Source organism: Catharus ustulatus, chromosome 3, assembly GCF_009819885.2.
Source record: "Catharus ustulatus isolate bCatUst1 chromosome 3, bCatUst1.pri.v2, whole genome shotgun sequence".
In the NCBI taxonomy this organism is placed as follows: domain Eukaryota; kingdom Metazoa; phylum Chordata; class Aves; order Passeriformes; family Turdidae; genus Catharus; species Catharus ustulatus.
In genome coordinates this window covers 63,430,976-63,451,846 of record NC_046223.1, presented here as the reverse complement: position 1 = coordinate 63,451,846, position 20,871 = coordinate 63,430,976, and the positions used below count along the sequence as shown (strand labels likewise).

Below are 20,871 nucleotides of genomic sequence, written 5' to 3'. Positions count from 1 at the left end.
CTGTGTGAGCTCTGCTGGCAACACCTACAATTCTTTTCTTTCATTAGAACATCTGATTGTGTAACAGGGGCTGCCCAGCGCTTGATTAAAGATGTGTTCTTAACCAAGAACAGTGCAATTAAATGTGAGAGTTGTATGGATCCAAGACCTTAATCAGGGACAGGAGAATAAAGTATTACAGATTTGGAATCTGATGCATAGAATCTGTTAAATCATGCTGACGGTCACAGAGCAGTCCAGCTTGGAACCCAATATGTCTTATATGGTAAATTCAGTAACATTTTAATACCTATCCACTACCTTGACGGTAAGTTTTTTCATGACAGTGCAAGTGCAGTTCTTTTCCTGCACTATCACAGCTGACCTTTGGGACACTCTCCTTTTTCCCAGAACTAGGACTAACGCCCAGGAAATTTTGCCAAAATGTAATTGGGTGACATTTGTTAATCAAAGAAAAGAATTCTTTTTTTTTCTGTTCAGGTCCTTCTTTCATGGCTTATCTCTCACAAATTTAGTTATAGGAAATGCTAGCTAAAAGACTGATCTTAAACACACAGAGCATGATCCAAGATAGAAAGGACTTCTAATGATCGCAGTGGATTTCGGATTTGTTACTATTCCTTCTGGGCTGAAAAGAAGTTCCTGTTGTCTCTCTGCTATGTCTGCAGAGTGACTAACATAACCTAAAAAGAACAGTCAGCCAAAGAAAGCATTATTACAACCATTGTTCTGCACAGGAGGAGCACAAGCTGAGGCCCACAGAACTGTGAAAGTGTCTCACTCACTCCAGCAGAAATAAGCAAGCTCTTGGTCCCTATTTGAGAATCTCACCCAGTGGTTTGAGCAAGATCAGCTAAGGCAGGTCCTAGTAGATTAAAAAAATGACAACAGGTCCCCAGTGTCACAGTTCCATAATCCACCTGGATACTGTTTCTGTTCCCTGGACTAAGCCAGAAATCTTACTGTAACATGCAGTTATTAGACCAGACATATACATACAAGGAAGTGCCTCAGGAGAGCACACATCCATTTTGAAAAAAGACTCTTAAGATTGTAAATACAGATTTATAGAACTGTTTGCTCAATTGCTACACAGTTTGAAATGTAGAATAAGCTTGACAGTTATCAAATTACTTGGAATAATGACCAAATCGCTAAAAAAATTCTTTTCTTGCTAATCTATTAAAGCAAATAGACTATACCCAACCAGTAAATTACCCCCTGTGGACTAAGTCTAGGCAGAACAAAAGGTACCTCCTCAGTCTTCAAAGAGATCTAAAATGTAGTCCTGCTATTTTGTGCTGGGGAGGGGAGAGAGAGAGATCTAAGAGTCTGAAGTTCCATATGGAGAAGTGGGATGCAAAGCAGCAGGTCTTGTTTTCTCAGCATCTGAGCCAAAGACATGCCACTGGCCCTTGGGTAGCCTGGTAGCTCATGGGGGCTGGTTTCTGCCCTCACCTGGCTGTTCTGCCTTTGACTGGAACAAACCAACCTGTTGCACTGTGCACCCAGGGATACCTTTTATGCTGTTCCAGGCCAGGCTGGTGCATTATCAGATGTGACCAATTTTATTGGGCAGTGGTGACAGAGTCTTCTGCACCACAACAAAGGCATCTTAATGGCAGAGTAGTATCTTTGGACTGAAGTAATGCTGTGAGCTCCAGTGAGCCATCACAAGCAGCACAATTGTTCTGGCTCAGTAGCAGAGGTCACCTCTCACCAGTTGCCTCCTTTGCTGCTGCAGAAGGCATCCACCTTCCCAGGATGAGCTTTTGGAATGAACCACAGAAGTTCCCCACCTAATTCAATGCAAGATCAGCTGGGTTTTCCCTTCCTCAGCATTATGTGGGTTGACATCAGTCAGAGTGTTTGGCCTGTAAGGTGGATGCAGGTTTCACCCTTTCCCTCTTCAAAGGGCAGTAGAAAAGGGCACAGCACATCTTACATTGCTACAGCTGTGTCTGCTCCAATCTTCTGCCTCAATTCTTTCCTCCCCCTTGCCCCCAGAAAGTCAAGAGTTCCCTCTATTTCTTTTTCTTCTTAATTTTCCTGCATTTCAAAACCAGGATTGTTAATGCTTGCTCCACAGGACTGCAGAAAACACTAAAACAGTGCAATGCTCTAACATCTCACTTCTAGCATGCTTTCACTCTGTATACTGCTTGCAAAGAGAAGAGTGGTCTTCCCAACCTCCAACTTTATTACTTAGCTGGATCACAATCTTTTATTCTACATCCAAACAAAGTGTAGTGATTAGAAGTACTCCTTGTGTGATAGCATTAAAGAATTTTGCAGATCAAAGCCTGTCTAAAGTGATGGAGATGGTTAATACCCTCTCCTCTAGATCCAACTTAAAAATAAAAGCTGTGTGTGTAATGAAAACCAAATTGTCTGTGTCTCTGCCAAAGAAATAAGAAAACCAAGAGTGTCATTTCCTTACTCCGGACCTGCTGCAGCTGGCCTCTCTTGTAATATGGAAAGTCAGTGGTGGGTAATACCACTGTCATGAAAAACAGTTTTAGTCAGCAGTGAGTGGGTGTGTAGACTGTTCCAGAAAGAGAAGTTAGCTGTTGGGTTTTTTATGGTGTTTAGGACAAGTAACATTGTGAATTTCAGCCTCAAAAACCACCTTAAACTTACTCACATGAAGTGCTGTACGCTGCTAATACTTATACACGCATGTACAGTTTGAAGTTTGTCTCCTCAGTCATTTCAATGTCAAACTCTGTGGGAGGCATCAGGACTGTCAGATTAATCTGAGATTTGATTTTGGATTTTAGGGAGGTTCAAGTACCAATTAAACTAAACCAAAAGCCTGAATTTGAAGACTCAGTTCCTCTCTGATTTCAATACATTCCTGTCAGACGCAGTTTATATTTGACCCCTGTGTGCCAAGTGAATGAACTGAATCCAATCTTCCTGAACTGGGGAAACCTTCACTGTTAATCCTTTTGATGCCTTGAGAGGCTACCTAGAACAGAGGCTAGACAGTGTTAAAGGAATAAAGTAGCTATCTATTAAAAGGCCTTCAAAGGATACACTTTGGGCAGTACAAGAGCCTGGTCAAGGCTACACCCAAGATGGACAGTGTGTCATGAGTTTTCACACTTTAATAAGTTTTGGTCCATTTGCATGTTGGGATTAATTGACCATTTACAGCTTCAGGTTCTGAAGTCCCATCCTCCCAGACTGTTCTCCTCAATTCACTGTCGTTTATACATTTTGAGCCTGTAGCTGTAACAGTGCCCTTAGTTCTCAGGCTGAAAAAGGATTGTTTTGTCTAACTGTGAAGAGAACTTACTAACACTCCATATAAAGTTCAAAGATATATACTAATGCAGTACAGAATCTGGAAAATATGAAAGCTAAAACTTAAGGTATCACTTTATCTACAGCCTGTCTTTCTTCACAGGACTATGTAGGTAAGGGATAATATAAATATATTCACACCGATCGTGTAAAGACAGATGCAAACCTATAATGAGAAAGCATTAGGACTGCTTTAGCTGAAAAAAATGATAAATTACTTGCGTCAACTTCCTACCCTGAAATGTCTCAACATTTCCTTTCATTGGGATTTCGGTAGGGATCCCAAGTCCAGCACAACATGCTCATTCCACTTTGGCTAAGACTGACTGTAACTATGTACAGGCCCCGTTCTTGATCCATGCAGTGCAAAAATAAGGAAGCAAAAAAATCACAAACTGATCAGTATACATATCCATGTGATGTGCATATATCTGTGTGTATAGAGACACAAAATGAAAGGAGGCATTCAGAATTAGTGAGTTTTGATTTTTTCAAATGTTTCTTGAATGATGACAGAGCCGATGGCTCCAGCATTACATGAGTCTGGTTCTCCCAGACATACTGAAATGTATACAACCTATGAGACAGCAGTCTAGGCCACAATACATGCGGGCTGGCACTAAATGGCATTCTAGGAAAAACAGAATATCTAACACATAATTCATAGGAGGCTTTGCAAGCAGCATAATGCTACTTAAGTCACCAGACTACTGTTATCTTTATTTCTGAATGTTGCAAATTACTTTCATCATCCACTTTCCACTTGCTACAGGAGAAAAGAATTGGAGCCAAGCTTAAAGAGACAGTTCACTTCTAAAAACCTTGGTGGGCTGACTGCAGATCACTTTGGCAGGAGATTTTTAAACAGTTTTAAATTTGTACATCTAGTTCAGCTTTTGGTCCACTTCCAATAGTAAATGAGGAATTCTTCACTTTCTGTCCCAGCTGCTGTGAAATTTTGCTGTAAAATGAATTAAAATTGCAGAAATCCATCCAAAAGGTGGTTGAAAGGACTACAGACTCCTGCACAGAACAGGAAAAAGCTTTTTCCACACTACAGTAGAGAAAATCACCCATGAAACTATTCAGTCTTACGCAGTGCCTGTTGCAGAAAGATAACCAAAGCCATCTTTCTCTGTTTTCTCTCATCTGGTCTGTAGAAACATCATATGTTTTGCAGGTCTGAAGAGCTGTGGAAGAAAATCTGGAATGTGAAAAGAAGCCTCCATAGACCTATTTTTACCAGGCCTATTTCTCTTCTCCTTAGGAGGTTGAATGGTCCCCTTCTGATGGAAGGAAAGGGAAGGAGGGAGTAAAACTACACAGAGGAGAAATCAAAGATCTTTGCATGGAAAGTACTGTTAAACTGGCAATTCTCATCCATGTACAAGGAGATGAATACAGCCATTTTTCAGTGCCTAAGCTTGAGAATTATTCTTATTATCTCTATTTTCACTTCTTTTCTTTCTTTTTTTTCCCCTGCGGTACAAGAGGCAAAATCATGATCAGAACTGTAAGGTAGGCTTATAATATTTTGAAGGAAAAGATGACATATATAAGCACATTTCTTTCATTAAAGGATTTGATTGCATTTACTTACATTAAATTGGGCTTTCAGAAACTCCTGGATCCCATTAAGTCACATGCTACTTTTATGTGAAGATTTCAGTACCATTCTTTGGGAGGAGTCTGTTTGCATACAATATGAGACATCATTTTTCTGTATGTATTCTGACTGTGGTGCTCATATATGCAGTAAATGGTGTCTTACAGCAAAAAACAGCCACACTGGGCACTGTGGGACTTCCTGGAAGAAAAGTTCCTAAGATATGCATGTATGTGCATGTGTGTGTGTGTACACAAAGATGTAAGACTGTGTGAGTCAGCTTGTGAACTGACTTGTTCAACTTACATCTCACCATCTTACCTCCTTTGGTATCCAGCTACTTCTCTGAGTAGATATTTTGGCTTCAGAAGAACTCCTATGAGACTTCTTACCAGCAACAGCATGGGTAGGTCAGGTGTCATCAACTGAATTTGGAAAAAAAAATACCAAACTCCCAAAACAATCAGAATATCTTTGTGGAAACTAGAAAGTTCTTGCAAAGAAGCACGCCATAGGTACATACATATCTGGCTGTGGTGTTCTTCCAACAACATCTTAAGCAGCTCTACATCACATATGGTACCAGAACAGCTGACCTGCTGCAGATATCTCATAATACAGAAGTGAAATCCAGTATGATTTTCTGTGTCACCATGCCAGCTGGCAGTGTCATGTTTGCAGAGTTCATATATGAGTGCAATTTTCTTTAATGACAGTCTTTCCTACAGTGAAAATAATTTAGAAATTATTCTAGCTGCAGTCATTTAGGGAAATTTGAAGGGGACTGGCAAAAGACTATGCAGGCACATCTGCCGTATGCAGTGACTACCTTCATATGGAGGGGCGATCAAAATCACATTCCTCGGCATTACAATCCCTGTGACACTTTAGAAAGTTAGTAGAAGTCTATGCATCTGCCAAGATCTAATATTGAAGAACCTCTGGCTTTAACGAGTTGACTAGTCAAGGGATTTAATTCACCTGGTAATAGCTTGCTTACTTGTATTACATACCTTAGACATATCTGTGCAGGGCCTGCTCTCTTCTCACCATTCATTTGGGATTGCATCTACTCCGCAGTAAAAAGAAAAATTATCTCATGTGATAGACCACTATATTTTGGGCTCACACATTAGATAATCTGATTTTTAAATACAATATGTATGGACTCCCCTACAGTGTCATTTTACAGTGAATCTTGGCCATACACACACACAAACATGCACCACTATAAGGAAACAAATTCCAGACCCTTTAACAGAAACATTGCTGACATTTGGTAGTAGAGAAAAGGCATTAAGAACACATTCACTTTGATAATGTTGATGGTTCAATCTCTCTTGTCCCACGGAAATTCTGGTACAATTCTTTTTAGAGCAACATAGTTAGCAAGGCACCCTTAGGTATGAGCTGCCATGGCCACACAACTGGATCAACTGGACACATCAGAAACAAGTCTCTGCTGATACAGGAACTTTGCCAACAGAAGAGATCTGAGGGAGAGGGGTAGAACCAAAGAGAAGAAGCAGATGAATTGTCATTTCAAAAAGCAAAAGCCCAAGTTTTGTAAAATGTATGCCATTAACAGTAGATGAAGAAAGTGCATTTTCAGTGATGCAAAACAATAGATCAAGATCTAATATACTCATAGAGCACCTCCCTGTTTAAAGAGCACACACACAACTAAAGACACCATTACAAATGAGAATACCATTACTGAGGGAATCAGCACTATGATGACTAGAGTTGTACATTACAGAGCTCAAAGCCAAAGAAATTCTTTGCATAGCAGCACTGTGAAAGTTCTTGGACCTGCCATCTGGATTCAGCACTGTAGATCTTTGCTAAAATGCTGTTGAAGACATTTGGATACAAAATCCCTATTTAAAACCCCAATTTTTAAAATAGACAACTAGAGAAATAAATTAGTGTTCTGAATGCTCTGGAAAATTTTATTACATGGATTGCCAATCCTTTCCTACATATAACAGCCAACTCCCTCACCGTGTGTGTAATAGTGAAGGTCAATTGTGCTGTTGCTGGAAAATAAAGCTCACTCCTTCAGCAACATCTTAAAGATACATAAGTCTGTCATTTACATTGTAGAGACAAAATACCTAATGGAAGTGTACTCTGAATTTGAGGAATGATAAGCAGAGGTTTTGAAGGGAATTTTTTTCCTTTCCTCCTGCATCCAGCAGAGGGTCTGAGTCAGGCCAATTTTCTAGTCTCCAGGAAGCCTGCTTTGTTACATATGCAAGTAAGATCTAAGTGATTTTTCTGTGTATGCTTCTACTGCTCCATAAAAGGGTCTGGTGAGATTATGGCTCCATGCCCCAGCATGAGGGAGAATGATGCTTTCTGACAATTAAGTACCAGACATCTGATTCCTAGTGATGTCCTCATTTTAATGGGCAGCTGACTCTGCGTCTCCATGGAGTTACTAAGACCCATAAACCCATGCAATAAAGGGAGACTAATTCAGAGTACAAGAAAGGCGAACATATATCTGCATTAAGACTTCAGAGTACGGAGGAGTAAAATTATTAAAACCTATTTTAGACACAGGCTTACAAGAGTCACCACTTCCATAGGTGACACTAGGATTAATAGGAAGGTCAATTTATGCTTAAATAATTTGTGTTTCTTGCACAAGTGTGTGTATATGTGCAGATTTCCTTATCAGAAACAACACAGGGGAACCTGAAAGCCCAATGGAGCTTTCCCCCCTACAGCAAATAAGTGAATAAAGCCTTTACTATGGTTCAATAACCACAGTTATGGAACTAGAAAAAATCACCACAGTCCACTGGCCCTGTTACAAGTGCAGTTGAAGAGAATATTTAAACAGTGACAGTGGCAATTTTCTAAAGTTAGGCTTTCCAACTAGCCTTCTGCAGACCAAAATTACCAGTTTTGATACTTTAAGGCAATCTGAACCAATGTCTAAAATTAGACGGACACAGAAAATCTTGACAAAATGGACTCATCCTTGACCTGTTAGTTTATTTCAAAAACCTTCTGTTCATTTAACTTACATACAGTAGGGAATGTTGTTGGTATTTGATCCTTTCTCTGTGATTCAACAATGTAGTCTATGTTAGAGGCAACCAAAGAAACAGAAGGGAACTAAAGAAACACCTTCACAAATTAAGGGAAATGCTTTTGTAGTTACATACTTCAAACAAAAGTGCATCACAAATTTTCAGAACAAAACTTCACCATAAAGGTAATTTAAAGAAGTGTTTTTGCAGTCAACAGTGACTGAAGTAATATTTTTTTTACGATTCTCTTATATTACCCTTTCCTCAGCATTAGGCATTCAAAGCTGGTCAGCTACTTAGGTATTCAAAAGGTCAATTTGCAAGGTATTTTTGGGTTGCTAATTTCCATAGTTAAGTAGAATATTAAGCCATGTTCAAAATTTACCATGAATCAGGTCTAATTTTTCTAGTTCTGAGGAAGCTAATGAAGTGCAATTTGTAAATTAGGGCAAACAGAAAAAATTTCTACGACTCTTGATTTTTCACTTTAGCACACAGATTTTTGTCTCTGTCCAACCTGTATGAATTTTCTTTAAGATTTTCTGTTCTTGTATCTTTTCCAGCAATAATGTCTGAGTAAATTTTGATGAATTGTTGATTTGTCTTCATGTATTGTGGGATAGACCTACAAAGGACCAGAAGTCTAGATAGACCAAATTATTCTGAATGTAGTTTTTGCCAGGCAGATAGCCACAATGGCATGATAAATTAAGATTTACGGCTCTAATGCCTGCTCACTCCAGTATTGGCAAGCCTGAACTGTTACCAATACTACCATATAGGCTATTGCTCAGAACACATGGCCTCCTGTTTTCGCTCTCTTCAAAATCAAAGTTGTGCAGAGGAAAGAAGAATAAGGTCCTTAAAGGAAGGAAAAAGGTGTGAATTCTCAACATGACTGGAGTAGAACAACTGCTCACTACCAAATAAAGCACATTAAATTTTCCCTATATTGCCACATATACAAATTCACTAGGACAAAACCCTATACTCTCTCTGAAATCCTTTTTACATTCACATAAGAAGATGCGCACATTAATGGATCCCGGGATGATTTTTGAAGTTCCTTTGAACACACTGTGTTTCTCCAGAAGAAGAAGAAAAGTTGCCAGACAAGATCAGGCTGATGTTGAAGAAGTGCCTCTTTACTCCTTTTGACCTAGACATAATGTTTAAAGGTAACATTTATTGTCATTACTGCACTGTGTATCCAGCAACAGCCTAACAAAAGCTGAAAAAAATCCAGGATGAAGGACACTGTCTTTCTGAAAGTTCAGAGCCTGGACAGCATCCATACTTCTTTCACATTGTGAGAAGGAACAAGCCAGGCTCTGTGCATGTCATTCAGATGGCAAGTAATACCAAGTCAAGCGATGGCAACACCAGAGTTGCAATGCCATGTGTCAGGATTTCGGGCACCATTGTGATCATATCTCATTGCAATACTTCCCTAGTAGATGCAGCTTGTTGCCAGTGCAAGTAAACATCATGACTGACTGCCATGTCAGTCCAGGAGCAGGGAATTAGCAAGTGGCTCAGGCACTCTAGTCTAGGAGAAGAGTAAAAAAGGAGTGTGACTGCAGCACTGGGAACAATGGTGCTTGTTCTCCTGCCTTGAGTGAAATTAAGCAAGTCCATTGTTATCTGACTTTGCCAAACCTCAAAGTATAATGCTAGAAGGAAAAATAAGTTTTACAGAATTGAGCATATACAACTCTTTTCTTCCCTTCATAAATTGTATGTTACAGTAACTGAATCTACCAAAGTGTTTACAGTATGCTATTTATATAATGGCACATTTAAGCTTTGTAAAGGGTTTAGAACATTTCAGAAATGTCTCTGGTGCTGAAAAAGGCTAATGTATTACAAATCATATAATATTTTAATTCAGAAAAAATATGTTTGGGAATTCTGACCTAGCATTAGGGTTAGGAATCTGAACAAGGATGCCATGAAGCATGACTGACAAATCAGTCAAGCTAGTCTGCTTCAGATACATATTGTGCAAGGCATTATCACTGCGATCAGTCACAAAAATGCATATTTAGTTTTTTTACATTAAATACTACACCTGTGAACCTATGTAAAAGATATACAAAATATAAATGTCATCAGGACTGTATATTTCAAACTTCTTAAAATAAACACAAAGTATATATATATGTAGGCATATAGGTTGTAATTTCAATGTCAACACTAGCACAGTTTGTCTCTTCTAAATACAGGCCTGTATACTTCCTAGTCCAACACATGCACCTACAAACACATGATCATGCATACAGCTTTACGTTCTGCTGTTTGCAGAAAAGTCAGAATATACAGCACTATACATTGTTTCAACTCAAAATTGTTTGGCAAATTAAGAAAGATGCCATTCAAAAGAAATTCCTTGTGAAATATTAAAAAAACCAAACCAAAACAAAAAGACCCAGAGAAAACCAGGGATATCGCTATTTCATCTCAATAAAAACACTGAAGACCATGGTGATGATGACCTAAGATTCAGAACACTTTGTCCGGCATGTGGTGGGGGTCACTCTTGGACAAAACACAACAGTGTGGAACTGGTTGCTACGACACGTACCAAACACAGTTACAGTGAGGCATAGAGCTTTCATAATAGCATCCAACCCAACTCTGGGTTCAGACTACTGAGGTCTCTGACCGAAAGGAGACTGAGTTGTACACTGCTCTTCTCACAGCGGGTGGTGCTGATGGGGATCTGGATGCCCATCTGGAAGGTAGGCGTCGATTTGCTGGCCGAGCGGGACGGGAGAAGCCCTTCTCACTTGAACATTTAGCTGGCACACATATCTAGAACACAAAGGCAAGTCCTTGCTTTAACAAGTTACAGCTTTTGTGGAATGCAGTGGGAATGCAGGAAGACATTTGCAGTGACCTCAGAACAGGTGGTTGGAAGCTATTAAAAGGAGTGCAGCAATGCACAGAATGCAAAAGAACAGCTATTTCTATGTACAGGGATTCTCACACCAGTTGTGGTTTAAAATATATGAAGACAAGTGTCAGACACGAGGAAACGTATGAAATGATAGTGCAAGATTTGACATTTCCTCTTACCTTTTAGTTTCTGGGAGTTTTTTTGTCAATGAATGCTGTAAAATATTCCAAGTGTAGAACTCAGAATGCCATCTGATATAATTGTAACAGGATCTACATACTTCTCAGGTATTTTTTATCCTAATTCAGGAACCTTTGTTTCCATTAGTTCAGTGTGAAGCTGTTTAACTTGGCAACTAATTTAGAATAGTTATGTGTTAATACAGTGTCACGTCTACCAGCAGAGCCATAGATGCACAGGAAACTCAACAAATTTTGATCATAGCTACATTTATGTAAATTAGAAATAATGAAAATAAACCCAGTGCCTCATGCCACATATAGTTCTTTACATCTCTGTGATATTAATTCTGCTGGACCTAAAATGGTTACTCCTGGTCAGGCAGTATTCTACACTTAGCTTCTACAGATAGAAATGACTATATGAAATGTGAGCCTGTGGAAAAAGTCATTATTCCTTTCCTCCGTATTAATTAATGAAAATTTGTTTGCCTGTCAAAAGTTTATGGGATGAAAAAGAAATGAGAAACTTCATGGCTTTTTTCTTTCTATGCTGAAGCAAAGATGTTCCTCTTAAGCAAGACACTGCATCACAGCAAGGCTGTCAGAAAGACATGCAGAAGAAATTCTGCATGGTCAGATTCTCAGCTGCTTAAATCCATATAGCTCCACTGAAGTCTGTGAATTTGTGACAGTTTAACGCATACCAGCTGACAACCTGAACCCATTTAAGTTTCCCAGCTCAAAATCTTTTTCGAGATTCAAACAGATATCTCTTTATGTTCTTTGTGGACTTTTACAGAACCTGCAACTTGCAGAGTGTTTTCCAAACCATCTGTTTGTTTTTTCATTAAGAAAGAATGTTGGCAAAGGCAGTATTTCTAAACTTCTGAAAATAAACTTCAGCCAAATATAAATTAATTAATCATGCCATGCTCTTCTGTTTCTGTGAGCCTATGCTTGAATATACAAGAGAAGATGGAACTGAGACTTGAGTAAGAGAAGGAAACTTTATGGAGTCACAGTACCCCTTGTCATAGGCAGTTCCAAGGAAATCCTGAACCAAGGAGCACCCTTGGTACTAAAGAATGTTATCTGAGACCTCTAGGGTTTGAGGCATGGCCAAGTCTGCTTAAGACCTATAGGAAATCTTATGACATAACACGTCAGCTAAAGGAAGGAGAGAGGGTGTTAAAACCTGGCTGAAGTTCTCAGTAGTTCAATCTTAGCATAACTGCACTGCAGCAAAACACTAGCTTTACAGAACACCAGCAGGAATAAGAATCTGGCACGTGTCTTCACTGCTCACTCCTACATGCTCCTGCCCTCCCACAGCTCTATAATTTGCAGAGGAAATGCTCCTGATTCATCCAGAACCTAGCCTGAAGTATCTATTTTTGCATAATTATTTACAATTTGTTAGTCTGCCCCATTTTAGAATCTGAGGCTTGTTATGAAATGGAATTGTTTTGTTTTTGTCATTCTTATGAACCTTACCTCTGGTAACTTCTGTCTCTCTTTTCCTTGCTTGAACTGCTGCCCAATATGCCTGGCTGAATTCCTTGGAAAGTCTTGCTTTTCTTGCTCAATCTGGAGCATTTCTAAATACTGACTCAGTGTCTCGCAACCCTCATTGGTGAATTCAGAATTTGCCCGTGTCCACTTATCTTTGCAGCATTTTGCATTACACGGAGAAGTCGCTGTTGATTTTTCATAGGTTTTCAAAAGCTTTTCAACAACACCATAGTTTGACCTTGAGTCAGCTGAACGCGGGCGACCGGATAAATTACTTGGTCTCCAGTCATGCTCATGAAGCATGTGTCTATAACCACTAGTATTTGGAAGTCCATTCACATGTTTTTGTTGCCCTGCTGTCCTGACAGCTTTGCTGGGGTTGTTAGTTTCTTGCTCCTTTGGTGGAGAGAGCTTGGGATTTGAAACACAAGACGTATTTACAGTTTCTGCCCTGCTAGTAGCAGAATCACACAGTGAACCACAGGGTTTGTGATCTTCTGATGCTGTTTGAGGCACCTGGTTTTCCTGCAGAGCATTGTTACGTTTATCTGTGTGAAATACAGTCCGATTAAACTCATCAATCTTTGCTGCTAGCATTTCATTTCTTTGGGTCTTTCCCAAAATATACCTGGTGTCTTCCAAAAGATCATTGTGCAAGGTAGCAGGGGCATTAAAGTCATTAATGTAAAAAGGGCTGCTGTGAGACTTGGTGTTTTGTTTCTGATGCATCTTGTTGCTTTGGGCCATATTTCCATCTGAACAACTCTTTTGGGCTGACAGTGGGGAAGGCTCATTTTTATTGTCTTTTCCAAGTTTGCCTATATCATATGCCCATGTGTTGTGGCAGAAACTTGCTGGAACATTGCACTCATTTTTGGTTACAGGTATTGCAGCAGTTACCATCACAGGGACTTTCACAGCCTGCCCTTCATTTGCACAGGCTACTGCAGATTTATTTTTATTGACAGGTGAAGGATTCCTCAGTTTCCCCCCATTCCAGCAATCCTGAGCCTTGCAATTGCTTTTGATGCCTGGATCTCTTATGGGTGCTTCTGAAAGCTGTACAACTGCAGAAAGTGAGTTTGCTAGGTGCCGAGAAGTGCTCCGTGGAGGAACTGGTGGAGCTTCTTTCTTTTGCCAAGGTCTGAAATCTGTTCCTTTGTCACTAGTAAGACTACCATAAGAAATGTCCTTCAAAGCCCTGGTGGAGCTCATTAGATTCTTCCTATTATTATGTTCCTCTGTTTCAAAAGCAACTGAAGTCTGTGATTCATTGCTGGACGCATGGTTCATCTCAGGCAGAATAACTGTGTTTTCGGTTTCCTCAAATTCCCTCAGGAAAGGAAGTGACTTCATTCTGGAAATAACAGAAGAGGTGTTTTAGGGATGAGCAATAAGGCAGAGGACCTCAGCATGGATTAATTCTCCCAAGGAGCAGGTGTTTTAACACTGGCCACTTAAAATGTTTGGGAGCAGTTTTGCTGCAGCTGATATGCCCAGCATAATGGAAACACACAAAAAATTTGAGGAAAGGTCAAGAAAAGGAATTTTTATTCCTCTCCTTTGCCACTAAAATTCTTCTTCTGAGTTTTTTAGATCACTGTTTTTTGTCTATGGTACAGTAAGTACAGTAGGATCTTGTTCTGATGAACCACACTATGAACTGACTGAAGAAAGCTGTAGGACACAATGTATCCTTTGTTTAGGTTTCATAACTTTACACATGAGATCTGTTTTTTGATATCTGGTAAGAAAGCACCTTTAGAAGTTATGCATCAGCTATTAATCCATTTGCTCTAAAGATACAAACAGTAGCCCAGCTAAAATAATGAATTAGTGACAGACTTTTAACTGATCACATGGTGGAGTGTGAGAAATCCCTCTGATCTTTGGGAGCATCTGAGAAGGTTCTGTTTTATCAGAGAACTTCTGCACAACTCAAGAGTCAGTCTGGTGTTTAGCTTGCTAGAGATGACAATAAAAACTGAATTTTTAACAGATGATGGAATGTTCATTTGCCATACTTTTCAGGGTCTGACTTGTCATCTTTCCATTAGTATAAATGTATGGTGGTTCTTCTCGCTATTGCTTTCTTCCTTCCTGTTCTTGTATCATCAGTTCCTGACACATCTCACATGCTTAAGGCTAGATTTGGGCTTTAAGTAAGAAATTCCCAGCCTGACAAACCCATGCAGTGTTGTATAAAACTACATGGAAATAAGGCCAGAGCAGACAGAGATATCTGTTCATTTTCCCAATCCTCTGTAGAGCCATTAGAAACAAATACAATTTCATCTTATCTAAATATTAATATGAATTTGTAGGTTCTGTATATAAAATCAATTTTGCTAGTAAAACGTGCCTTTGTATCATATTTCAGAATATTTCATTTGAATGTTTTATGCTGAGCACTGAAACATTAGGAGGGTAGGAAGTGCCCACTGACTAATAAATCCAACAGCAAATGTGCCTTCAAAGCAAAAAGTATAAGGAGCATTATTAATTTCCTTCCTCTATTATAAGAAGTCCAAATGTTTTTACCTTCTGTGATTGGACTTCTTTCGAATTTCCTCTTGATAGCTGCATAATTCTTCACTGACTCGGGCAAGTTCTTTAAGAGCCTTTATAAATATAAAAACAGTCCTTTAATATATACATTTAAAATTACATCTCCAGAATTAATTTGAAACTTGTGGTCATTTGCATTTAAGATTCAGAGTAGAGGGAAGTAGTATAAGAAAAAGATTCTAAAAAGCCCTACCTTATGAACAGAGGTAAAGAGCATGCTGTTAACACATTTAAACAGTGAGAAGACACTCATTGATAGCAAACCTAGGAGCAAGTAGAGACGGTGACTTGTGGAAAGCTAAAATCAGGGAGATTGGTTCTTTAATTTAACCTGGCAGGCCAAGGTCCTCAGTGTTTTCCTCCCCCTTGTAACTGAAACATGCTCATACTTCACTTACTAGATTGAGATCACTAATATAATTCTTGGTATTTTGCTCGGAAGTTTTAATGGTGAGGCTGTCTTCAGGTTCCTCTTGGTTCTCAAAGGCCAGATTGTCCATTAACAGGGCATTGTTTCTGCTCTTGTCTCTGGGTTCCTCCCATTTGTGTCCTGTCACACCGAGCAGACTCCCTTTCTCCATTCTGTCATTTGCCACATTGTGTTGATGGTTCAGCTCCACTGTATCGCTCTCTTGTGAAGTAGGGGAATGCATGGACAGCTGTAGCACCTTGCTCTGAATGGCCTTGCTATCATGGACAGTCATATTGCTCTCCCTTCTAAGTTTTACCTCCTGGTAAAGCTGAAAAGACAATAGAACCTTCTATTAAATCATGGTATTGTAACGAACTTTATGGCAAAGTCCCCATATTTATCTTCTATTTTGAATGATATAATCACTCAGTAGCACTGATTAGAAAAATTCAACATGTTAGTAGGAAAGTGCTAAGTGACCTAGTGTGATAATTCAAACACCACAATTGCCACAGGGTAAGACTGTTACTATTCTCAAACTCCCTGCCATAATTTTAATGTATGGCTTCCACCCATGGCTGTGACTGGAAGAGATCTCATGAGATAATTGGCCCTGCCTTGAGCCGAAAGCCACGTGGTTGTTTTCCAAGTAATATCAGCACGCTATGTGGTGGACAAAGTGTGATCTGATGGATAGGGAATGTGGGGGAATGTGATGGAAAGAGAGTGTTCTGACTATGTTACAGCCTATTAAAGCATATTATTTAAGGGAGAGGAAGTGAATTCTCATTAAATACAGTGCCATCTGCACAAGAGCAGACTCTTTCAATTCTCAGACAAGTGGAATTCTTCCCTATGACTGGAATGATAAATCAGTACTGCAGAATGGTATTATCTGGCAATGTGCTTTCACCCTATTCTTTCATGCTATCTGCTGAGATCCAGTGGCTTCATTACTAAATAAAAATGTGTTAATTCTGGTTACCCAGCACATTCAAAGTAGGAACCATGGTAAATTATAAATTAGAGAAAATGGCAACCTCATAAAAATCTCTTCTGCTTACAGTATAATTTCCAGTGCCAAGAATCCCACAGCTCTTTATAAACATTCATTCTTAACTTGCTCTCACGAAGAAAGCACACAGACACCTCTGACCTGCCATCTGCCTGCCCTCTCACAGTTGCACAAGGCCATCACAACAGCTTTTGGAAGGATGGTGGAAAGAATAACAGCATGCAGAACATGTGGCCATTTCATGGATAGTGCTGTGGATTCAAAGTATTCTCATGTTCAAGACTTAACACTTGACCTCATCCTGGGTTTTCAGATTTCACTCCTAAAGCCCAGCTGCTCATGGAAACTGAGGGCTGAACTTTGCCATTTCCAAGAAATAAGAGCCTCATATGGATTCAGCATACCAGCAAGATGGAAGGATACCACTCCATTAATATAATCTCCTAAACACCACAAGTCTTCCTGGAGAAATTAAATTAGGTTTGGTAGACTAGAGAAAACTGTCAAATTAAAATGCAAGATGACAAGTGAGCTCAAGTTTTACTGAGGAAATCCTTCTACAGGTAATGGCATCTGAAAAGTGTCTCTATTTCCTTTTCTCCAGCCCTGTGGCTCGTGGAGAAGAAATGTCAGGCATCTGAAATCGGCAGCAGCTACAGTCACAGTTTAAGAGGGGACCTTAGGATTCCAGTAACCTTGGAGTATAATCTGTAGTTTTGTTTGGCCCTGCAGTAGCCAGCAAATTGCTTCATTCTCTTCCCCTCAGCTCCATTCATTTCTTTATTGCTTTTTCTGTCTCTGTCATGCTTTCCTAATCTCCCTTCTAATAAAGAATACGATGAAAACAGTCCTTGCTGACATTGTCAGGTCTACTAATAGCCAGAACAGCTTTTCATTACTGTCATTCCAAATCAGTTCTTATACCTAAGAAAATGAAATTCAACTACACATACAGATCACATTACTAACTTTTGAAGCCTTCTCAGCTTAGCAGTGAAATTAGGGAAGACTGCACAGAAAAGACCTAACACATAAGACAAAATGTGGCAAAGACCATCATACCAAAGTCTGCAAGAATTGTAGGTAAAATATAAGAGCTGACATTATGGAGCTCTGCAGCAAGCTGCTTTAATGGGCAAGGAATGGCTGCAACTCCTTTGGCTCTCACCATTTTCCTTCTCAGCTTAATGTGAGCAATCTCTGCCATACATTCCTGTATTGCTCAGCCACAGGACAGTGCTGGCAGAGAGCAAGGGAAACTACTCCATGTGGAAAGCTCACTAATGAAAAAACTTGCCTCTATAGGCTGCCAAGCAGACTCAGTTAATGCATTAGAGAGTGCTAGAGGGTTTGGCTGCAGGGACAATTTGGGGATAAAAGAATAATAAATAATTGATGTGACTATTTCTGGAAGGAGATGCATTTCAAATAGCAGGGACTGTTGCTAGTATGTGTAAACACAAGTGGTTTCAGAACTTTCATGCTATTTAATGTACCTGTTTTCTCTCCCAAGAGTCATCCATAAAAGGAACAGGTTCTAGCCAGAATAATTCTGCATCATGCAGTATTTAATAGATATATTTAATATTACCATTTGTCCTAGCAGGCCTGTGCCATCTAAAGCCTTTTTGCTAGATAATTATGATACCTAAATTTTTTTGTTACTAAATATGAATTTTTCTAAACCCCAGATTGTTCAGTATTCACTCAAAAAAAGCATGTGTAATATAACCAACATGGCTCTTGCCAGTTGAATTGTCAGTAGTATGTACAACCAATAACCTCATAGCTCACAAAGCCACATTTCACCTCCTACCTTGTATTCATGACTATTAAATGAGCAATTGCAAATACTGCTTAATCCTAGGATTTGCATCCTACCATCAGCTGTTAGAAACTTCTAGTGACACATAAGAAATAAGATAGAATACAGAAAAAAAAAAGAAGTGACTCCATGGCACTTTACCCCAAGTGAAAATGATAGTGCTCTGATTTTTGTTTAAAAGTACCTCTTCTATTTTCTTCTGCATGAGTTTCCATTGACATTCCCATTCTTTCCTTTCATTGTCAAATCTCTCCAGCAATTCCATTTTCTCTTTATTCCAGTTCCTTTCGGTATTCTCCAGTTCATGCAGGTCCATGGCTAAAGTCTGTGCAACAGCAAAGACAGCTCTGCTTTTTTTCTCTCTTCCCTGGATGTTTCCTGGAAGTTTATGAGAATAAGTCTTATTTATGTTTTATTCTAGCTTTCAGGGAACAAAGACAACCAAGAAGATTCCCAAAGTTAATAATTGAAAAGAGCTTGCAGGAGTATTACACAATTGCTTGAAATTTGTCTGGAGAGTAACTCAAACATGGATGAACTAAGCATTATAGGACATAAACCCAAAGGCAGAGATGCCCAGTCTGAAAACGGGAGGTGGAACACATTCAGCATCACAGATTTCAGTAACATCTGCCACAGCAGGCTCTGTACCATGATCACTTTGCATCTTTGCCATTACTCTTCACTATAAATGTGTTTTCAATTAATTTGAGTCCATGTAATATTGAATGGCACTTCAGGACCTTGGGCTCCTGCACTATCTGCCCTTGAGGGGGAAAGCTATTTTTATATTTGTTCAAAAGACAACTGCCAATGTAAAAGTATCATGTTTGTTCATGCACTCCTTGCACACATGCAAGGAGCACGACAAGGACTGGTACATTATTTTGGCAATTGAGGACTTCAAACTTGATATATGCAGGAAATTCTCCTGACTACATGAATGCTTTGGAATTCATGAAGGAAGACAGGACAGGAAAGCAAATAATAGGTACAAACACATATACAGTAGAAATCATCTATATAGAGGGACAGAAGGTCACCAAAAAGGGTTCAAGAATTTTGGATTTACAAATCTAAATCTATAAATGTTAGTTTCAGGGTCAGCATGGGGCAAACTAGAAAAATTCTCCAATAGCACTAACTCAAATCTAGTTTAAAAGCCTTCTCAGAATAATTGACTATTTAGTGCTTCAATTTCTTCTTCCCCTTCAGAAGTCCTTAGCATCTTAGTGTTTGTAAATGAAAAAAAAATAAAATTGAACCACTAAATAGGAAAGTTTCAAGGGAAATATTTTAGAACTGCATATCTGACTTTGGAGCAAAGCAGTTACAAATCTTATGGGCCTGGTGTTCCTCTTGCTTTCTTAGGCTTTACACTAGAAACCCCATTTCCATCAGCACATTTACTATGGCAGCAAGGCTGAAATAACACTCATTCATTCAGTTATGATGGCTCTTGTGATATAATGCATGGTACACAGGAGTTGATACTTTGTTAACTTCAGCTCTCAAAGCCAGTTGTCGGGTTACCTAGGTGGCCATGGAATCTAGTCCTAGTCATAAAATGTCTCTGCATTGCTTTCCTCTCCTGCCAGAAATCAAATAGGTAGGGCAATTGAATTATCAGAGAGTTAACTAGGAGTAAGCCCAGTTTACCTTTCTGCAATTTGTTCATTTCCCTGACTGATGATCAGTGATTGTCAACTCATAGGAACTGCTGATCTTACTGCCCACATTTTCTATGATATGTAAAAATTCATTCCTGAGCAAAGTTCTTCCCCATCCCGTATGTTACTGGCAAGACTTGTTGATTTAGCTGTGGCTACCATGTAATCACCATTTGCCAGTGTCTGCTTTATCTCAGCTGACTGGGAAGACAATGCCAAACTTGGAGTCAGCTTCTTTCATGTGCAAGTAAGTAGAACTCAGATGAAACCAAACAGATTACTTAGGTCTTTGGATCATAGGAAGTCCTTCCACAGGATCACCAAAGCCATCACAGGCCTAGCCCTAACTCAGGACTTGTGGAACAGCTTGCCTCAAGCACCTGCCTTGGAGCTCTGAAATGATAATCTGTTCCTCAACTACCTACAGATTTCAAACCCTTCTTCTTTCCCCTGCCTAAAAACATACAGAGCAACTTCACAAAACCATAAAACTCCTTGAAACTAGGAGCTGCTGAAAGACAGCACAGAATTCTCATCAAAAAAGAAGCCAAGTACTGGTTTGCTCGTGGCCTCTTAGGGAATGCAGCCAGCTACAGAGACTGCACCTCTCCAGGCCAATGTTTCAGTTTTGTGCCAGACTCCAGTAAGCATTGACCAAAAACAACTTGCAAAAAAAATTCTATTACACTTAAGATCTATTGCAATCTAAACATCTACTGCTAATGAAGTTTAAGGATATTGCAGTACTTTCTCACTTCGCTAATTCAAAGGTTGCAATTTTTAGCACCGTCATTTGATTTTTTTTTTCTCTGCCTTTATGTCTTTATAA

General features: G+C 39.3%; 1 protein-coding gene across 1 annotated transcript; it reads right to left on the bottom strand.

Moving 5' to 3' along the window:
• Positions 1-7,901: 7,901 nt before the first annotated feature.
• On the bottom strand, positions 7,902-15,504 carry KIAA0408 (KIAA0408 ortholog). The gene is made up of 4 exons (XM_033054990.2): positions 15,314-15,504; positions 15,094-15,173; positions 12,535-13,909; positions 7,902-10,773 (listed from the first exon to the last, which is right to left on the bottom strand). Exons 1-4 carry the CDS (start codon positions 15,371-15,373, stop codon positions 10,603-10,605), a joined length of 1,686 nt encoding a protein of 561 aa, XP_032910881.1. The 5' UTR covers positions 15,374-15,504; the 3' UTR covers positions 7,902-10,602.
• Between the last annotated feature and the right edge of the window lie 5,367 nt (positions 15,505-20,871).